The sequence below is a fragment of the Penicillium macrosclerotiorum genome (assembly GCF_028827735.1).
Source record: "Penicillium macrosclerotiorum strain IBT 26536 chromosome Unknown utg000009l_segment0_segment0, whole genome shotgun sequence".
Classification (NCBI taxonomy): Eukaryota; Fungi; Ascomycota; class Eurotiomycetes; order Eurotiales; family Aspergillaceae; genus Penicillium; species Penicillium macrosclerotiorum.
The window spans coordinates 355778-371826 of NW_026643088.1; the positions used below are offsets into that span (position 1 = coordinate 355778).

Below are 16049 nucleotides of genomic sequence, written 5' to 3' on the forward strand. Positions count from 1 at the left end.
GCGGCGCTTCCGATGCCATCATGCCTGGCAAAGGCTAGGAACACAGTGCGATAGGGCGTTGGAACAAGAGATGCCCATTAATGAATCTTCGACAAGGCTCTGTATTGTTTAGAGTATGAACATGTCTCCTGTGAACTCTTAGTAGTTACAGATATAAATAATGAGGATTAAGGGAGACCTAGTATATCGGATACAAGAATAGAATTGAGCCGGATCACCAGCAACGGACCCATGGAGCTATACAAGTGATCGCCCTATGATGCATATCATTAAGATCTTCCACAAACGTCGTTTCAGTCTAAGCGCGATCCGAACGGCTCTTCGCCTGTGGTCGTGTCCCTCCGTTCGATCGTCCGGAGAATCCGGAGTCCAAGTGCACTCGGGAACGGCACATAAGCACCACCCCACACTCGCTCTCCACGCTCCGAAAAGCCACCTCCAGCCTGGATGATCGGATCCGTCTTCCTCCAGGCGGGGCAAACCCGATATCCCACTTGATACATATAGCTCCTTCGAAAGGACGTGGTCCTTCTCTTCACACTCCTTCACTCCATCGTACTGCATCTGCAGAATCATCCAACCTGACACTCGAACAATCGGCACTCTGTTGATACATTAGGAATCGCAGTTTCAAACCCCACCTCCCCCACTTCCCCTTCCTGAAAATGGGCTTCGAGGACAAGCGCGTCGCCATCGTCGGCGGAGGCTTGGGTGGCATGTCTTTCCTGAATGCTGCCCTCTACGCCGGCCTAAAGAACGTCCAACTATACGAGCAGGCCTCGCAATTCTCTGAAGTGGGCGCCGGAGTGAACATCACTTCCAATGCCAACCGCATCTTAGACGCCTTTGGTCTTCATGATAGCATGACACGCAAGTCCTCGCGCAAGTTGCCCTGTTACATGGAGTACCACAGCTACAAGACTGGGGAGTACCTGGGTCACATTGAAGAGTTCTCGCAGCCGCCAGCACGTCTGCTGCACCGGGCCCACCTTCTGGATTCGCTGAAGGAGCGAGTCCCCGAGTCCAGTCTGAACTTGGGAAAGCGATTGGCTTCCATTGACCGAAACACTGCGGCGGGTACCGCGCCGTATACTCTGCACTTTGAAGATGGCAGCACCGCGGAGGCTGACATCGTCATTGGATGCGACGGGATCAAGTCGAATGTGCGCCTGGACATGGGCTTAGGTGACTCTCCCAACTATTCAGGCCAGGTTGTGTACCGTGGTTTCGTCGACTACAAAGACTTGCCTAAGGAGACGGCACAGCTTCTCCGCAAGACGGTCAACTTCCGTGGTCCTAAGCGCCACGTCCTGATCTTGCCTATCGGCAACCAAGAGACCCAGACGGACCGTGCTGCTGTCATTGGCTTTATGTCCGAGTCTCTTGAGGCTTGGGACTCGGAGAGCTGGATGTCCCGCTCTGACATTGACAGCCTCCAGGAGCATGTGCGCGATTGGTGCCCGCAAGTACAACACATCATCGAAGGTCTACGTAAGGGCTCTAGCGATGGCAAGATGCTAAAGCAAGCACTTTATGTGCGCAATCCTCTGGATAAGTGGTATGAGATGAAGGATGATCAGAAGGATTCGGGAATCATCCTCCTGGGTGATTCCGCCCACTCGACTCTCCCGCACCAAGGCAGGTTCCCCATCTTTCCCTCTACCAAACGAGTCTCATGATTAACATCGAAAACGATAGGCCAGGGAACTTGCATGGCCATTGAGTCAGGCATTGCCCTTGCAACCATTCTGCGCCACTGGAAGACTGACGATCTGGAGGCCGCATTCAAATTCTATCAGGATCTGCGCAAGCCCCGGACAGACCGGGTCACACAGACCAGCTATGAGGCTGGAAAGCTTGCGAGTGCGGACACACCGGATCAGATGACTAGCAACTTTAACCCGCAAGCACTTGGGGAACGCATGAAGTGGATTATGGAGTACAATGTCCTCGAAGACTTGAGGGTCAAAGGTGCTGACGTCCTGGATTTCCACGACTCCCGACTGTAATTAGCGGATGGAAGGTGGATTGTATATGCTGTAAATAGCTCTCTTTTTGTGAATGAATGAACTTTATGATGGTATAGAACTCATGATCTGTCAGATGTTGAATGAATTGGTCAAGCAACACAGTAGGTGGCATGACCGAGGAAGCGCGGTAAGTGCAATTATATAGATCGGGTGATGACCCAGCCAACCAACCACCAACACCACTGTCTCTAAATTCAAGATTCCTGCAACACAATTTGAGTCGTTAAGATTTTAATGATATAACTATCAGAAGATATTATCCTTCAACCCCCGGGTTTGTACTTTGGACGTCCAACGCTTGCCCTGAACGTTACCGAAGCCGTGCACGGTCACTTTCACATGCCAACCGCACGTGCAGCACCTCCGCATTTTCACGGTTGTCGGATCTTGTTCTCGTTGCTTCTTCAGTCCTTCTGGAGGTCACCAAGTCCATCATGGAGGTGAGTATAATCATTATAAATGTGGTATAGGATAATGAAATCAATGTCAACTAACCAGTTCGCCAGTTCAATACTTCCGGTGGCTTTCGCTCCCGCCGCTCATACCCCAACCTCCACCACATCTCCCTTGCTCCACTCACACCTCGATTCCCTATTGACGACGACATCGAGCCAACAGACTACTTCAGTCACCGCGCTGTTGAGGATCAATCTGGCAGTGACACCAGAGCTCCGCCGAGAACATCGTACCTCTCCAGCGTTTCCGTGCCCAGCACGCCACCCATACTCTCTCACTCGCGGAGCACATCCCGAACCCGACATGCTCGCAGTAAAAGCTCCACCCGCGCCGGCCCCTTGAGCGACACCAATCTACACAGCAAAAGTGTCGCCCTCCCACTGCACCACCAGCATGCCACGCACAAGAAGCACCCTAGCTCGTCCCACACGCGGCGCCTAGGCGAAGCCACCAATGCTAACAGCAAGTCCGATGCAGAATGGATGCTCCGCGCCGGGATAGCCCTGGCATCATCAACCCGCGAAGAAAAAGGCCAAAGCTGGCTTACCAAGCGTGAGAGCTCGACCAGCCTCGTCTCCGATGCGCCCTTCGATGACGCCTCCACGACGCTCCACCACCGCCACCACCACCGCACCAAATCCGCCTCGTCCCACAAGTCTCGTTCCGGCGCGTCCACCCCCGGCGGGCCTTTCTCCCGCCGCAGCTCACGATCCCGTGGCGGCAGCAGACGCGGCAGCCGCGCCGGGCTCACCATGACTACCATGCCGCCATCCTCAGCGGTCGGCAAAGCGCCCAGCCCCGGGACGGGCACGGTGAGCCCCGAGGTGCGAGGCCGCGATACCGGGTCCTTGCTGCCAGACTTCGTGGACGCGCGTATCCGCGCGGAGATGGAGGCGTTGCAGCTGCAGCGGAGCTTCACGGACGAGCAATTGGATGACTGGGATGGGGACGGGGGCGACGACTCGGAGTGTGAGTCGTGCTCAGACGAGATACCGGAGGAATTCGACGAGGCGGATCTAGCGCGGCTCACGCGGGAGCGTGGGTTTGGATTAGGGAGCTGGATTGATCGGTTGGTAGAGTGGACGCTGTTTGGCGTGGACGAGTGGCCTGTAGCTGCACCGGCGAGTATGTCTGCAACGCGGATCGGCGCTGCTGCTACGACCACGACTGTGACGTTTGAGGATGGGATGCATGCGGGTCCCGAGGAACAGGCATATGACACTTTGTCGATGGGCTCTGTGGATGTGGAGGACGATGTGCTTTCTCACACTGATAGGGAATCGATAGTCGTTGTGGAGAAGCCCGGGGTGCAGGGCGGCTGGGAAGATGTGGGTTGGCTGCTCCGAGTGATGAAGCGTACCTTGATTTGATACTGCGGAAAATCCAGCGGCACCTGGCTGGGTTCGTACAAACAACCGAAATGATATTAGGGCATAATACAATAGCATACGAAGAAATCGAATTAATTCTGAATTTTGAATAGATTTCACTGAGCTAGTAGTATAGGCCACCTTTTGCGCAATCCTGATGATCACTGGTGAGATGACCCGTCAATGGCGAGTAGCAACGCTCTCCGATCACCTCTCCGAGCCGGTAATCCACCAAGAACAAGTCCACCAAGAACAAGTCCACCAAGGTTCCTTAAGATAACTGTCTAGGGGCTGACTGGCGTCGGCGAGGGTAGGTCTATTGCCTGAGATGAGGCAATAGGGTATGCATGATTCACGCCGAGCCTGAAGGGGGATGGGGTAGAGGGAATAACCAAGGCTAACAAAAAGAAAATTAACGGAAAGGAGATGAAGGGAAAGGATGTACACGACTCCGGATAGCGCCAATCAAAAGGGCAAGTAAAATCAAGAGCATAAGCAGACCATCCGAAATTGCAATGAGATGAACACAAGAACAGAGGAAAAGGGTAAATATGGAGCGAGGGAAGAGAACGAACGTCGCAAGTAATAATTCGCATACAAGGGAAGCCAATATCAAAAGAAAATGGAACATCCGCGTGCACTGGGCTTTGAGTAAGTTCGTTGGAAGTTTGTAGACATGCCAAAGGTATGGTGAGACGCATTCATTCAAGACCAGAAATAACAAAAGCGCAGGGGCAAAAGAGTTCAAGGTCAAGAAAAGGAAATCAAAGGAAAGAAGAAAAAGAAAACTGAAGCAACTGTTAGGTTATTCGCCTTTGCATACTATAAACGCCAATCTGAGACCAGGTGGGATTCTCTAAAGGTCATGCAGTAGGTATCATGATCGTGGCATACGTCGGAAATTTGACCGGTCGGGATTGTATTCAATGAGACCGTAGGTAAAGTTGACGATGGAGTCAACATGGGGACGAGGGCGCGACGTGAGCGCATTGGTTGTGCTGGTAATGGTTCAAGTTGGATGCGACGGTGTGCTGAGTGGTCGTCAAGATATTGAATGGGTTGAAGATGGTCCGTGCTGATCTGAGTCACATCACCAGGGTCCAACCTTCACAGGAGTGCCCAAGCCATATGTCCCCGAGAGGAGCTGGTCTCGGATAGAGCCCATATCGCCGCCACCAGCACCGTGGGATAGGGAGTCCGGCCCATTCATCCACCCCAGGTTGGTGGCCAGCTCATTCACTGCCGCCTGCATCTTACCCCCGGAGTTCTGGTTGTGCTTCGCGAGTTTCTGATCCCATCCTCCATATTGAAGCTGGATACCACCACCTCGCTTTGCCGCCTCTCGGATCACCAGGATCCAGGCCTTGCAAATCTCATCGTACGCCGAGTCCCGCTCGATATTGTTTTGTGGAGTGCTCCAGCGAGGCAGGGCGTGGATGATATTGGTGGCACCGTCGAGGTAGCTCAGAGATACCGATGGCTGCGACTCGTTGGGAGGGAGAAAGTTCGGTGTGAAATCGCTCAGGGCTTCGAGAAGGTTTGTGAGCGGTTGTCGTACGCGGTTGTAGGCATAGTCAGACTCGGTGTTGCTGCCCAGCGGGAACGAGGACTGGAGGGCCGCTTGGTAGTTTCGGAGTACCTGTAGCGTGGACGATACACTCGGCCGAGGAGAGGTTTGAGCAACCTCGTCAGCGAGTTGGGGGTGGCGTTCGCACATGGTTCGCACCACCATGCGCAAGGCATCCGTGTCTAGTGTCTCTAGGAGGCGAGGGAGGGAGAGAGGTCGACCAGAGACGTTCGGTCGGGAACGTTTTATGTTTCGAAAAGAAGGAAGCTGGCGAGGAGTGAATGCAGGGGAGTTGGTCGGAGAGGCGGACATGCGTCCATCATGCTCGTTGCCGTCGTCGTCGGCTTTCCGCTTTCGGCTGGTATAGGACGACGAAGGTGTAGACACTGAACAATCTGAGTTAGAAAAAAGACCAGAAGGGAAAAGGAAAGAGAAATTTTATGAGCACACAGCATCAAGAAAATCCCAATTCCAAAACCAAAGGGACAGGAGGTTGTACTTATACGGGAAGGAGAGAGCCGAAGGTTCTCGTAGAAATGAGGAGGGACAGGAGGCGTGGCCACCAGACTGTTCATGATGACAGCCGGATGGCAAGAAAGGTGATCTTGTCCTGGAAATCAGAAAGGGACAAGATTCAAAGAATAGAATGAGGGAGAGGGCAAAGAGAGTCAAAAATAGGTGCCCGAAAGGGTGAGGTGGGGAGAGAGAAGTGCAAAGAAGCAGAGAAGCGGTGGAGAAAAGCCCGGCGTTGCGGGCGGCAACGCAGCCCTGCTGCGCAGGTTCTGAAATGGTGACTTCTTGACGTTACAGAGACCAGCCTTCCTGGCGGAAGGAAAAAATGAAACAAATTACAATTATTTTGAATCAGCAGGACCGATATTCCTTTTGTTGACTTGAGCTTTTTCAATAGCAAATAAAGCCAACAGACCTACAAAACTACCGGGCATCGTTTGAGGCGAGGACTCCGGGAATCGGTCAGACCCGCTCAAGCCTCCGCGTTCAGGCCGAGCTTCAGGTCGGCCTATCCAGTCAGTGTTACAATATCGGGGAGGATCCTGCGGTCAAATGATCATGAAATGCTAGAATTTTATGGATCTCGAAACACAAGTCGGGGATATCGTATTTACAGGTACAAGGACTGAGCCGCCACAATGTCACGACGGACCTTGGTCAGCGCCGTCTCGAACTTACTCTCCAGGTCCTCGCTGCCCATCACCTTGGCAGCCTGCGCCATTTGACGCAAACATTCTTCCAGCCGCCGGAAAACACGGATCAAGCTACCTTCGTAGACATCGGTCATTTTACTGCGGAAAAGTTAGCAACGATCGAGCCAGCTAATTCAACGGTGGAAATTGGGCGAACGTACCAAATATCGGCGAAAGACTTGCCGTTTGACCATTCGTAGATCACCTCCATCAGCTCCCAGTGGAAGCTCTGGACATACTCGTCTTCGTTGACAGCCATCTTGGACTCTTGCGAAATCTTAGCGATGATACGGGCCTGGGCCTGGATCTCCTTAAGGGGCTTTGCAAGCTCGTCCTTGGCCAAAGGCGGGGCTTCCTTGACCTTCTCCTCGAACACGAACACGCTGATAACCGCAGCGGTCTGTTCGGGGGTCAAGTTGTTGAAGAAACCGTTGAACAGAAGCTCGGACAGCATTAGCTCGTCACCGGTGCTGATCTCACAGGCGACCCGAGCCTTAAGTTGCACCACCTCAGCATCGTTGATAAAGCCGAAACGACGGAGCACACGCTTGCGATTCTTTAACTCGTCTAGCTGCATGATCGACATAGCCTCAGTGATCTTCTTTTTGGCTTCCTTGATCTCGTTGCCCAGGTTAACCTTCTCGGCGTATTGATCGTACAACTCTTGGAGGCGAGGGGAGTTGTGCAATGGGTTGCCCAGAAGGCGAGATTCCAGGACTTCGATTTTCTATTGTGAAGTTAGCATATAGGCCCAGACAGGGAATAAACGGAACGAGACCAACTCACCCGAAGAAGCTTCTTGAATGAATCATCCTTGATACCCATATTCTCAACGGGGTCGAGGAGCGCAAGACCATCAGGGAATCGTTTCTTCACTTCTCCCAAGGATTTCTTCACCCCGTCGCGAGCATCAGCAGAACTGATATCTTTCGGGAGGAAGATTCGGACGTGGGAAATGGCATGGATGCAATTGAGTGTAACAGGCACCACTTCCATTCGGCATTTTTCTCCTTCCTGCGCCGGACGCACACCAGGAGGGAAGTCCTGGAAAGTCTTGGTACCAATAGCCGGCCCATCTGCAAGTTTCATGAGGACGTCCACCACGTATGCTTCGTGGGGCTTGAGCTCCTCGGTGGAGCCCTTGGGCGCCTTTCGTTTCGTATATTTCACCACCACACCCCATCCAAAATCATGGCCCTGGTGCTTGATCTGAACAAGGCGACCACCCTGAATATAAGACAAGCAGTGGTTCGGGTGAGTAAAGACGGCACGAACATCATCGGCAAACGTATCTAGTTGCTTTCTCAGGTCGTAGTACTCGCGAATGGTCCCCTCATCAGAGATAATCATATTGGCCTTCTTCTCCTCCAAGGCGGACAGTTCGGTTTCCAGGCCAGCAATACTTCCAGTGTTCTGAAACTGCTTGAAACAACGTTCAAGCATGAACTCGGGCGAGATGCCCTCCACTCGCATCAGGTTGAGGATCATGTTATATCCAAGGTGGAAAGCAGAGTTCAATCGATCCTGCTCACCACGGACAATCTCCTTGGCAACTGCAGGGTCCATCTCCTCGCCAACCATCATAATCACAATACCACGTTCATCAAGACCTCGACGACCGGCTCGTCCAGACATCTGAATGAACTCAGAGGGTGTGACCCATCGCTGGCTAGTTCCATCGAATTTGCGCACGCTGGTGAAAACAACAGTCTTGGCTGGCATGTTGAGACCAATGGAGAAGGTTTCGGTGGCAAAGAGAACCTTAATGAGACCTTCTTGGAAAAGAATTTCAATAGTTTCCTTGAGAATGGGCAAAAGACCAGAGTGATGAACACCCACACCTCTCCGAAGGAGGGGCAGGAGATTCTGAATTTGGGGTAAGGCCCGATCTTCGGGGGATAACATTTCGATGGCACTGTCGAAGACTTTTTGGACCATCTCTTTCTCCGAATCATCGTTGAATGCCAACTGCTTCATCTGAAGCGCACCATTCTCACACTCCCGCTTGCTGAAGCTGAAAACGATGACTGGATTGTATCTCTTAAGCATGATCATTTTGACAATCTTGAAAATATCCGAGGGACCCTCGTTGCCACCCGTGTTTGTCTTTCTATCCTTGCCCCTCCCTTTACGTTTGGCGAGAGCGTCGGCTGGGTCACTGCCCTTCTTATCCGCAATACTTCCCATGGCTTTCTGGAAGTTGTCCTCGCGGAAGACACCCTTCTCATCGACGACGAGGTGAATTCCCTCAGCACCGGCAGGGAAAAAATAATGTTGAAGAGGAGTCGGACGGTAGTTGGTGTAAATGACGTGACAAGGCTGGTTATGCATTTTCACAATCCATTCCGCAAACTGCATGGCGTTGGGAATAGTAGCAGAGAGGAATACGTATCGGACCTTATCGGGAAGGAGAATGATCGTCTCCTCCCACACGACACCGCGGTTCTGATCGCGCATGTAGTGAATTTCGTCGAAGATAACCCAGCCAACCTCACGCATGATCTCAGAGCCGCGATACAGCATGGACCGCAGAATCTCCGTGGTCATGACCAGACAAGTTGCTGTGGGATTAATGGTCACGTCACCGGTCATCAAACCGACATCGCCGAACTCTGCCGCAAATTCACGGTATTTCTGATTGCTTAAGGCCTTGATTGGACTGGTGTAAATAACTCTCTGATTGTACTTCAAGCTTTGCGCAATGGCATATTCGGCAACAACAGTCTTTCCAGCACTAGTATGAGCAGATACTAGCACACTTTCTTCTCGTTGAATAGCATTGACTGCAAATTGCTGGAAGGGATCGAGTGTAAACGGATATACCTTGGCGGGGTCGGCTGGTGGCTTATGTTCTGAAAGAGGGACGTAGGGGTAATTCGGGGGGATCGCGACTTGGTGGCGGACTTGGTGAGAGACTACCATAGATGACGGGTCCTGTGTTCCCTGCAGACCGGCAGCTCCAGCGATCTCACGCTCCTGTTCGGTCTCAAAGGAATCGGCGAGGACGGGTTGAGGCGCTTCGTCAAGCCGAAGGCGCTTGGTCTCGGGCTGTTCATTTTCGGCTGCGGGTCTCTCAGAATCCGGGGAAGTGTTTCCGTCAACAGGCTCATCGGCAGGCGTCACTTCCTCTTTCTTTTCTGTCGGTGTAGTCCCATTCTTCTTCACATCACCGTTGGCGGCGCGCTTCTTGCTTTTGTCCTTCTTGGGGCGCTTGGGCACGCTGCCGGAAGGCTTTGTTGCCTGAGGTTGGTCCTCAAAGACATCAAAGAGCTCATCCATCTCCAGTGGGTCAAAAATTGACAAGAGACACAGGCGTATCAAAGACAGAGAAGATGCGTCTGGACTTTTTTTGCAGAAAAATGAAAGTGCTTCATAGGGCAGGCGGTCAGTCTCAACCCGTAGTAATGGTGCTTCATTGATCAAGTCTGATTAGGTAAACACATTCGACGGGACAGTCACGTGCTGTCTTATCATGTGACTCAGATGGTCCCATTCCGCACCTTGCGATGTTCGTTCTGGCTCCGTCCGTCCATTCCCGATCGCCCATTCTCTCCCCTCTGTACTTCAAGGTTGGTACCATTCGACTACAATTCAAACCGCATAGCTCCAGCGAACTAATTATGTCTTTGAAGATGTACGCCTCTTCCGCTGTCCGCGCCCGACTGGCCACCGTCGCTGCCCGTCGTGGCTTCTCCACCACTCGCGCCCAGCTCGGCAGCCCCTACCACTACGCTGAGGGCCCTCGCACCAACATTCCCTTCAATCCTCTGACCAAGCACTTCTTCTGGCGCTACTGGGCCTTCATGGGTTAGTGATCCGTCAATTCCCGAATTCGAGACTGCAGTACTGACTCAACCGCTCCTCTAGTTACCGGTTTCGGTGCCCCCTTCGCCATTGCTGGTAAGCTCCCAATTGCCCTATAATTCCATCTACGTTTCTCTAATACAGTTCTTTTTTCTAGTCTGGCAAACCTACAAGACCAAATAAGCTGTTTGATCCCTCGTTTTGGGCGTTGGCAGTCAGGAAGATCTCGTGGTGGAAACTTTGGATCGGGCGTCGAAGCTGTTCGAATATCATGTACAAAGTTAGAGGACAAAATTGAATTTTGATTTTGCCCACAATTGGTCCCATTGTAGCTGTGTAGACGGTGTGAAGCGTAGCTCTCTAGACGTTGAAATATGGATGAAGTCATTGGCTGAGCGGCAGTGGAAAATCAAAAATCTTTGGTTCGGCATTGATTTGTATCAAGTCCAGCACTCGGAGCCACAACCACGCCGCCCACACATCACTGGACTTGGATTTTTCGTCAGAGAACTATCTGGTCTGGAAAACTACCGCGGGTTTTATTATTTTGTTGCCACCCGTCTCCGTTTACACCATCTCATGGCGGGGTAGCCGACACACAGGCGATAAAAAAAAGTGATACTGAAAGATGCGCAACCTTAGAAACGTGCGCCTCCAGGAGACGCAAGTTGCGGGCGATCTGCCTTTGACTGCCACTGCATGGGACACATCATCAGATTCGATTGTCTGCACTTTTGGCCCGACAGAGCACAACCCGATCATCGAGCTGCGGAGGAAGCGCCCCGATGTCGTGGCCGCGGAGCCTCTGAGCCGTGATGCTTTGGAGTGCATCGCATCCTGGGATGCCCCATGTCCATTACTAGATCTGCCATGTGACCGAGTCCTCTCCTTGCACTACTTTGCGGATAATTTGACCGCGTGTCTGGTTCTGGAGGGTGGTGATATCATCATCGTCCGTGAAGAGCCCCTCCCAGGAGAGGACAAAATTGAGATTCTTGGCTCAGTGGATGTGGGAATCACGGCTGGCGCATGGTCTCCTGATGAGGAGCTGTTGGCTATCACAACTAGAGCTCGAACATTTCTATATATGACGCGCGAGTTTGAAAATGTGGCGGAGATTAATTTCACACCAGCTGATCTCCAAGCCTCTCAACATGTGTCCGTGGGATGGGGCAAGAGAGAGACCCAATTTCAGGGTAAAAGAGCGAAAGCTCTCCGAGACCCGACAGTCCCTGAGAAGGTCGACCAGGGTAAGCTAAGCGCCCATGAAGATGCAAGCACCACGATTAGCTGGCGCGGCGACGGTGCCTACGTTGCGGTCACCACGGTCGAGGAAGCATCTCGCCGTGTCATCCGAGTTTATTCACGAGAAGGTACTCTAGACAGCGTCAGCGAGCCCGTCGATGGTCTTGAAGGCGCACTAAGCTGGCGACCATCCGGAAATCTCATCGCAGCCATCCAGCGGCTTGACGATCGAATCGATGTGGTTTTCTTCGAGCGAAATGGCTTGCGTCATGGCCAGTTCACCCTTCGCCTGACTCCGGAGGAGCGGCAATCTTGGGCCTCACAGATCAAGTTGTCGTGGAATGTCGATTCCACGGTACTGGCAGTCCGCTTCGAGGATCGTGTTCAATTTTGGACAACTGGCAACTATCACTACTACCTGAAGCAGGAGGTCCCGATAGTGAGCGATCCGTCATTTCAAGCTCCATACTCCTTTGAATGGCACCAAGAGAAAGCTCTGCGAGTTGTTGTCGGTTCCTCAATCTCCATGCTCGATGTAGAGTTTGCTTTTGACATTAATCATGGGTCAACTTCAATTCCCCATGATACGGGTGCGGTCGCCGTCATTGATGGCAAGGTACTTAAGCTCACTCCACTTCGACTGGCTGGTGTTCCGCCCCCCATGGCTCACAATGAGCTTCCATTAGATTCAAACGTTGTGGATGTGGCTTTCAGCAATTCAGGTACTCGGATTGCAGTCTTGATGAACAAAAGCTTCTCGATCTTTCTGTGGTCTTTGAAAAGTCGTCCAGTTCCAGTGCCGATTCTTGAGTCTAGCTATCCTCTTTCAGACTCCCCGGCTACTCGACCTAGGCAAATTGCCTTTTTGAATGAGAATGAGGTGTATGTGCTCAAAGATAGCGGACCGAACACCACCAACATTGAGCGCACAAAACTGGAGACTAGAGAGACTCAGATTGTTTATCAGTCAGCAGATTCAGAACAGTTGTCGTCGATATTTGCTGGCATCGGACATCAGGCTCTTTGGTTCGCTCACTCTCCCCAACCTGGCCTGCCTTCTAGTTACTCGATCCTCGAGTCCCTTGATAAAGATGATGTTCAATGTACGCCCTGGGCTGAGTGTCCCATAGGTGATACCTGCTGGGCTCGCGCTGTTTCTGTCTCAGAGGAGGAGGTAATGACCCCTACTACAGTTTGGTGACATTTACTTATGCTGACTCTTATAGCGAATTCTGATATCTTTGACAAGAACTGGCACTTTGTATGCCAATAAGCGAGTTCTTGCAAAGAACTGTACATCATTCTTGGTGACGCCGGCCCATCTTTTGTTCACTACGTCTCAGCATCTCTTGAAGTTTGTTCACCTGAATCGTGTTGACGGTATGACTTCATAAATAATGCATTAATACTTCTTTCACGTCAATACTTACGTTATCCATAGATATGGAAGTCCCAGAGGACACACCAGAAACAGATGAGCGATGCAGAAGCATCGAACGTGGTTCTAAGCTTGTGTCGGTTATTCCTTCGATCTTTGCCGTCACTCTCCAAGCGCCTCGAGGAAACATCGAGACTATATACCCACGTGCTCTTGTGTTGGCTGGCATTCGTAACTTCCTCGACCAGAAGAACTACCGGGCTGCCTTCCTTGCTTGTCGCAGCCAGATGGTGGATATGAACATCCTGCATGACTATGCCCCGCAGCAGTTCATGGACAATGTTCAGCTATTCATCGATCAAGTCAAAAAGATCGAATTTATTGATGATTTTCTTTCGCGATTGAAGTATGGACACTCAAAATATATAGTTGTGTATCCGCTAATAGCATTCTAGGGAGGAGGATGTCTCGCAAACTCTCTACAAGGATACTCTAAAGATCTCCAAGACTGAGTCTGCGGTTGTTGCTCCACCAGATGCTCCTATTCTACCATCCTTGTCTCAATCGTTCAGCAAGAGCAGCAAGGTCAATTCTATATGTGATGCTTTCTTGGTGGTTTTGCAAAATCGCCTTGAAACCAACTTGCAGAACCTTATCACAGCACATGTGTGCAAAGACCCTCCTGATCTTGAGACCGGCCTGACGCTTGTTGCAAACCTTCGAGGTCCGTCTTTGTCCCTTGATTGACTGTTGAGCTCTCCAATTACTCACCTTATATTTATAGTCGAGAATGCCGAGCAAGCAGAGAATGCTATTGAGCACATGTGCTTCTTGACTGATGCCAATCGCCTTTATTCCCATGCCCTTGGATTATACGATTTGGAGCTTACATTACTGGTGGCCCAGCAAGCGCAGATGGTAGGCCTTCGCTTCGTAAATTTCTCATTCGACCATCGCAATTGACTGACTATCCGCCCCAGGATCCCCGAGAGTATCTCCCTTTCCTTCGCAAACTGCAACAACTTCCGGAAACTCGACGCCAATTCGAGATCGACAACCACCTCTCGCGATTTTCCAAAGCATTAAAGCACCTCTTTACGCTGGGTGCCCACGAAGAGATTCTGGCCTATGTGACTAAGCATATTCTGTATAAGGATGCCCTCGAAATTTACAAATACCACCCTGAGCAGCAGAAGGCGATCACTCATCTTTATGCTGACTATCTCCGAGGCGAGTCAAAGCACAAGGATGCCGCAATTGGTGAGCCAAATCATTCCCCTACCCTGGAAATGCAACTGACTGCTAACATATTTCAGCTTATGAATCCCTTGCAATCTATGATGAGGCATACAAGTGCTATAATCTCGCCCATATGTGGCGGGAGTCCTTATACTGTGCCATGATGGCGGATTTGACCGAAGAGGAGCTTGTCACGTATACCAATGAGCTCTGTACGACCCTGGTTGATGAGGCCCGAGACTATGTATCTGCGGCCACCATTTATGCTGAGCACCTGCATGACGTCGTCACAGCCGCTCGACTTCTATGCCGCGGTTCCAAGTTTGCTGATGCCGCCCGTCTGCTTACTCTCCACGGCAAGGGAAACCTGGTCGTGGAGATTGTGGATTCCGGCCTGGCCGAGGCGATGGGCTCGATGACCGACCTCCTTGCCGATTGCAAGTCCCAGCTCAACGCTCAGGTTCCTCGAGTGCGTGAACTGCGCCAACTGCGCGCGGCTGATCCACTCGCCTTTTTTGGCGGCGATCCAACTGGCGGCGAGGGCGGCGTTGACATTCCTGATAATGTCTCGCTGGCTCCGACCGAGGCAACCACCCTGGCGGGCCGTACCATGTTCACCCGTTATACTGGAAAGACGGGCATGTCTCGGCAGACCTCGCGGACCCGTCGCCGGGAGGAGCGCAAGCGCGCCAAGGGCAAGAAGGGCACCGTCTACGAGGAAGAGTATTTGGTCAACAGTATCCGGCGACTGATTGAGCGCGTCAATTCTACGATATCCGAGGCTGAGGCCTTGGTGGATTCCCTACTGCGACGGGGTATGCGCGAACGTGCTGCGGCCGTGGAAAAAGCGTTGGCCGATGTTGTGAAGATGTGTGCGGACTGCCGCGACGACGTGTTTGAAATCGCACAGACACCTGCTCCTAAGCCCGAAGGCGATGAGGATGAAGGATTTGAAGAACCTCAGCTCCGTTTGACCAGCGGCTCTCGTGTTCTGGCCGAGAGCATCGGCATTGTCAGCGGTGGGCAAGTGAAGGAGCCCCCGGTGGTGAAAACGATGACCAAGTCCTCTCTGCTGGCTTGAACGGGATTGAGAGGCAAGATAGAGGTCAACTGATGAGGATGAATTAGATTTATGTTGGTTTTATGGATTTTCTATCATGTCCATGACACTTTAAACGACTTGACCTGGGTGCATTAAAATCTGCATTTGATTATTCCATTCTGTATATTTCTCGCCTCCATTTTCCTTCACTCCATATTTCCTGCATGTCAGAAGACGCCGATAACCATCAGGTTTCAAACGATATGGGCTGCTATATTGTCGCCATCTTCTCGCTTTGGTTCTCCATTGCAACTCAACTAAGCGGATATGGTTGGCGATTGGCTAGTCTGATCCACGTTTGGCCCAAGCTGTTTAGTTCAAGTTTAGATCGGCCTGCAATCCGTCGCGATTTGCTGCTTCCCCTCTCTTTTAATCCTTCACCATCTTTCCCCACTTTGTTAGTGTGTGGATAGCAGTCGTGGATGGCCTTTTTGGCCTTGTTTTACGCCCTTCGCTGCTATTCCATTCGCCCGGTAGAAAGGGGTAATTTTGATTGCAGCCAAAGCCGTTGGAGCCCCGACCCTCTGGCCCTCTGGCTTCCTCTGGCTCTCTCTGGCCCTGACTGAATTGGTTCATCCGTCGGAGCTCCGCCCTTGCATAGACCGGGATCCCAATCTCTTTCTTTAGTCACGCATCCCTCCGCCTCCGCCGAT

The 16049-nt window shown here is 51.8% G+C and overlaps 6 protein-coding genes across 6 annotated transcripts; 4 read left to right on the forward strand and 2 right to left on the reverse strand.

Moving 5' to 3' along the window:
* Positions 1 to 665: 665 nt before the first annotated feature.
* N7462_009307 (uncharacterized protein) lies at positions 666 to 2009 on the forward strand (the record flags this gene model as incomplete). Its single annotated transcript, XM_057081021.1, has 2 exons — positions 666 to 1638; positions 1699 to 2009. 2 exons carry the CDS (start codon positions 666 to 668, stop codon positions 2007 to 2009), a joined length of 1284 nt encoding a protein of 427 aa, XP_056929858.1.
* A 455-nt stretch (positions 2010 to 2464) lies between these two features.
* Positions 2465 to 3856, forward strand: N7462_009308 (DUF3984 domain-containing protein; the record flags this gene model as incomplete). The annotated part of the gene is made up of 2 exons (XM_057081022.1): positions 2465 to 2470; positions 2537 to 3856. 2 exons carry the CDS (start codon positions 2465 to 2467, stop codon positions 3854 to 3856), a joined length of 1326 nt encoding a protein of 441 aa, XP_056929859.1.
* A 1090-nt stretch (positions 3857 to 4946) lies between these two features.
* N7462_009309 (cut8/STS1 family protein) lies at positions 4947 to 5998 on the reverse strand (the record flags this gene model as incomplete). Its single annotated transcript, XM_057081023.1, has 2 exons — positions 4947 to 5809; positions 5923 to 5998. The coding sequence occupies 2 exons, from the start codon at positions 5996 to 5998 to the stop codon at positions 4947 to 4949; spliced, it is 939 nt and encodes a 312-aa protein (XP_056929860.1).
* Positions 5999 to 6546: 548 nt separating this feature from the next.
* N7462_009310 (ATP-dependent RNA helicase MTR4) lies at positions 6547 to 9907 on the reverse strand (the record flags this gene model as incomplete). Its single annotated transcript, XM_057081024.1, has 3 exons — positions 6547 to 6727; positions 6790 to 7355; positions 7415 to 9907. 3 exons carry the CDS (start codon positions 9905 to 9907, stop codon positions 6547 to 6549), a joined length of 3240 nt encoding a protein of 1079 aa, XP_056929861.1.
* A 341-nt stretch (positions 9908 to 10248) lies between these two features.
* On the forward strand, positions 10249 to 10615 carry N7462_009311 (cytochrome c oxidase VIIc family protein; the record flags this gene model as incomplete). Its single annotated transcript, XM_057081025.1, has 3 exons — positions 10249 to 10435; positions 10496 to 10528; positions 10590 to 10615. The coding sequence occupies 3 exons, from the start codon at positions 10249 to 10251 to the stop codon at positions 10613 to 10615; spliced, it is 246 nt and encodes an 81-aa protein (XP_056929862.1).
* Positions 10616 to 11060: 445 nt separating this feature from the next.
* Positions 11061 to 15375, forward strand: N7462_009312 (Elongator subunit IKI3; the record flags this gene model as incomplete). The annotated part of the gene is made up of 7 exons (XM_057081026.1): positions 11061 to 12851; positions 12904 to 13057; positions 13119 to 13461; positions 13511 to 13779; positions 13840 to 13973; positions 14036 to 14315; positions 14372 to 15375. The coding sequence occupies 7 exons, from the start codon at positions 11061 to 11063 to the stop codon at positions 15373 to 15375; spliced, it is 3975 nt and encodes a 1324-aa protein (XP_056929863.1).
* Between the last annotated feature and the right edge of the window lie 674 nt (positions 15376 to 16049).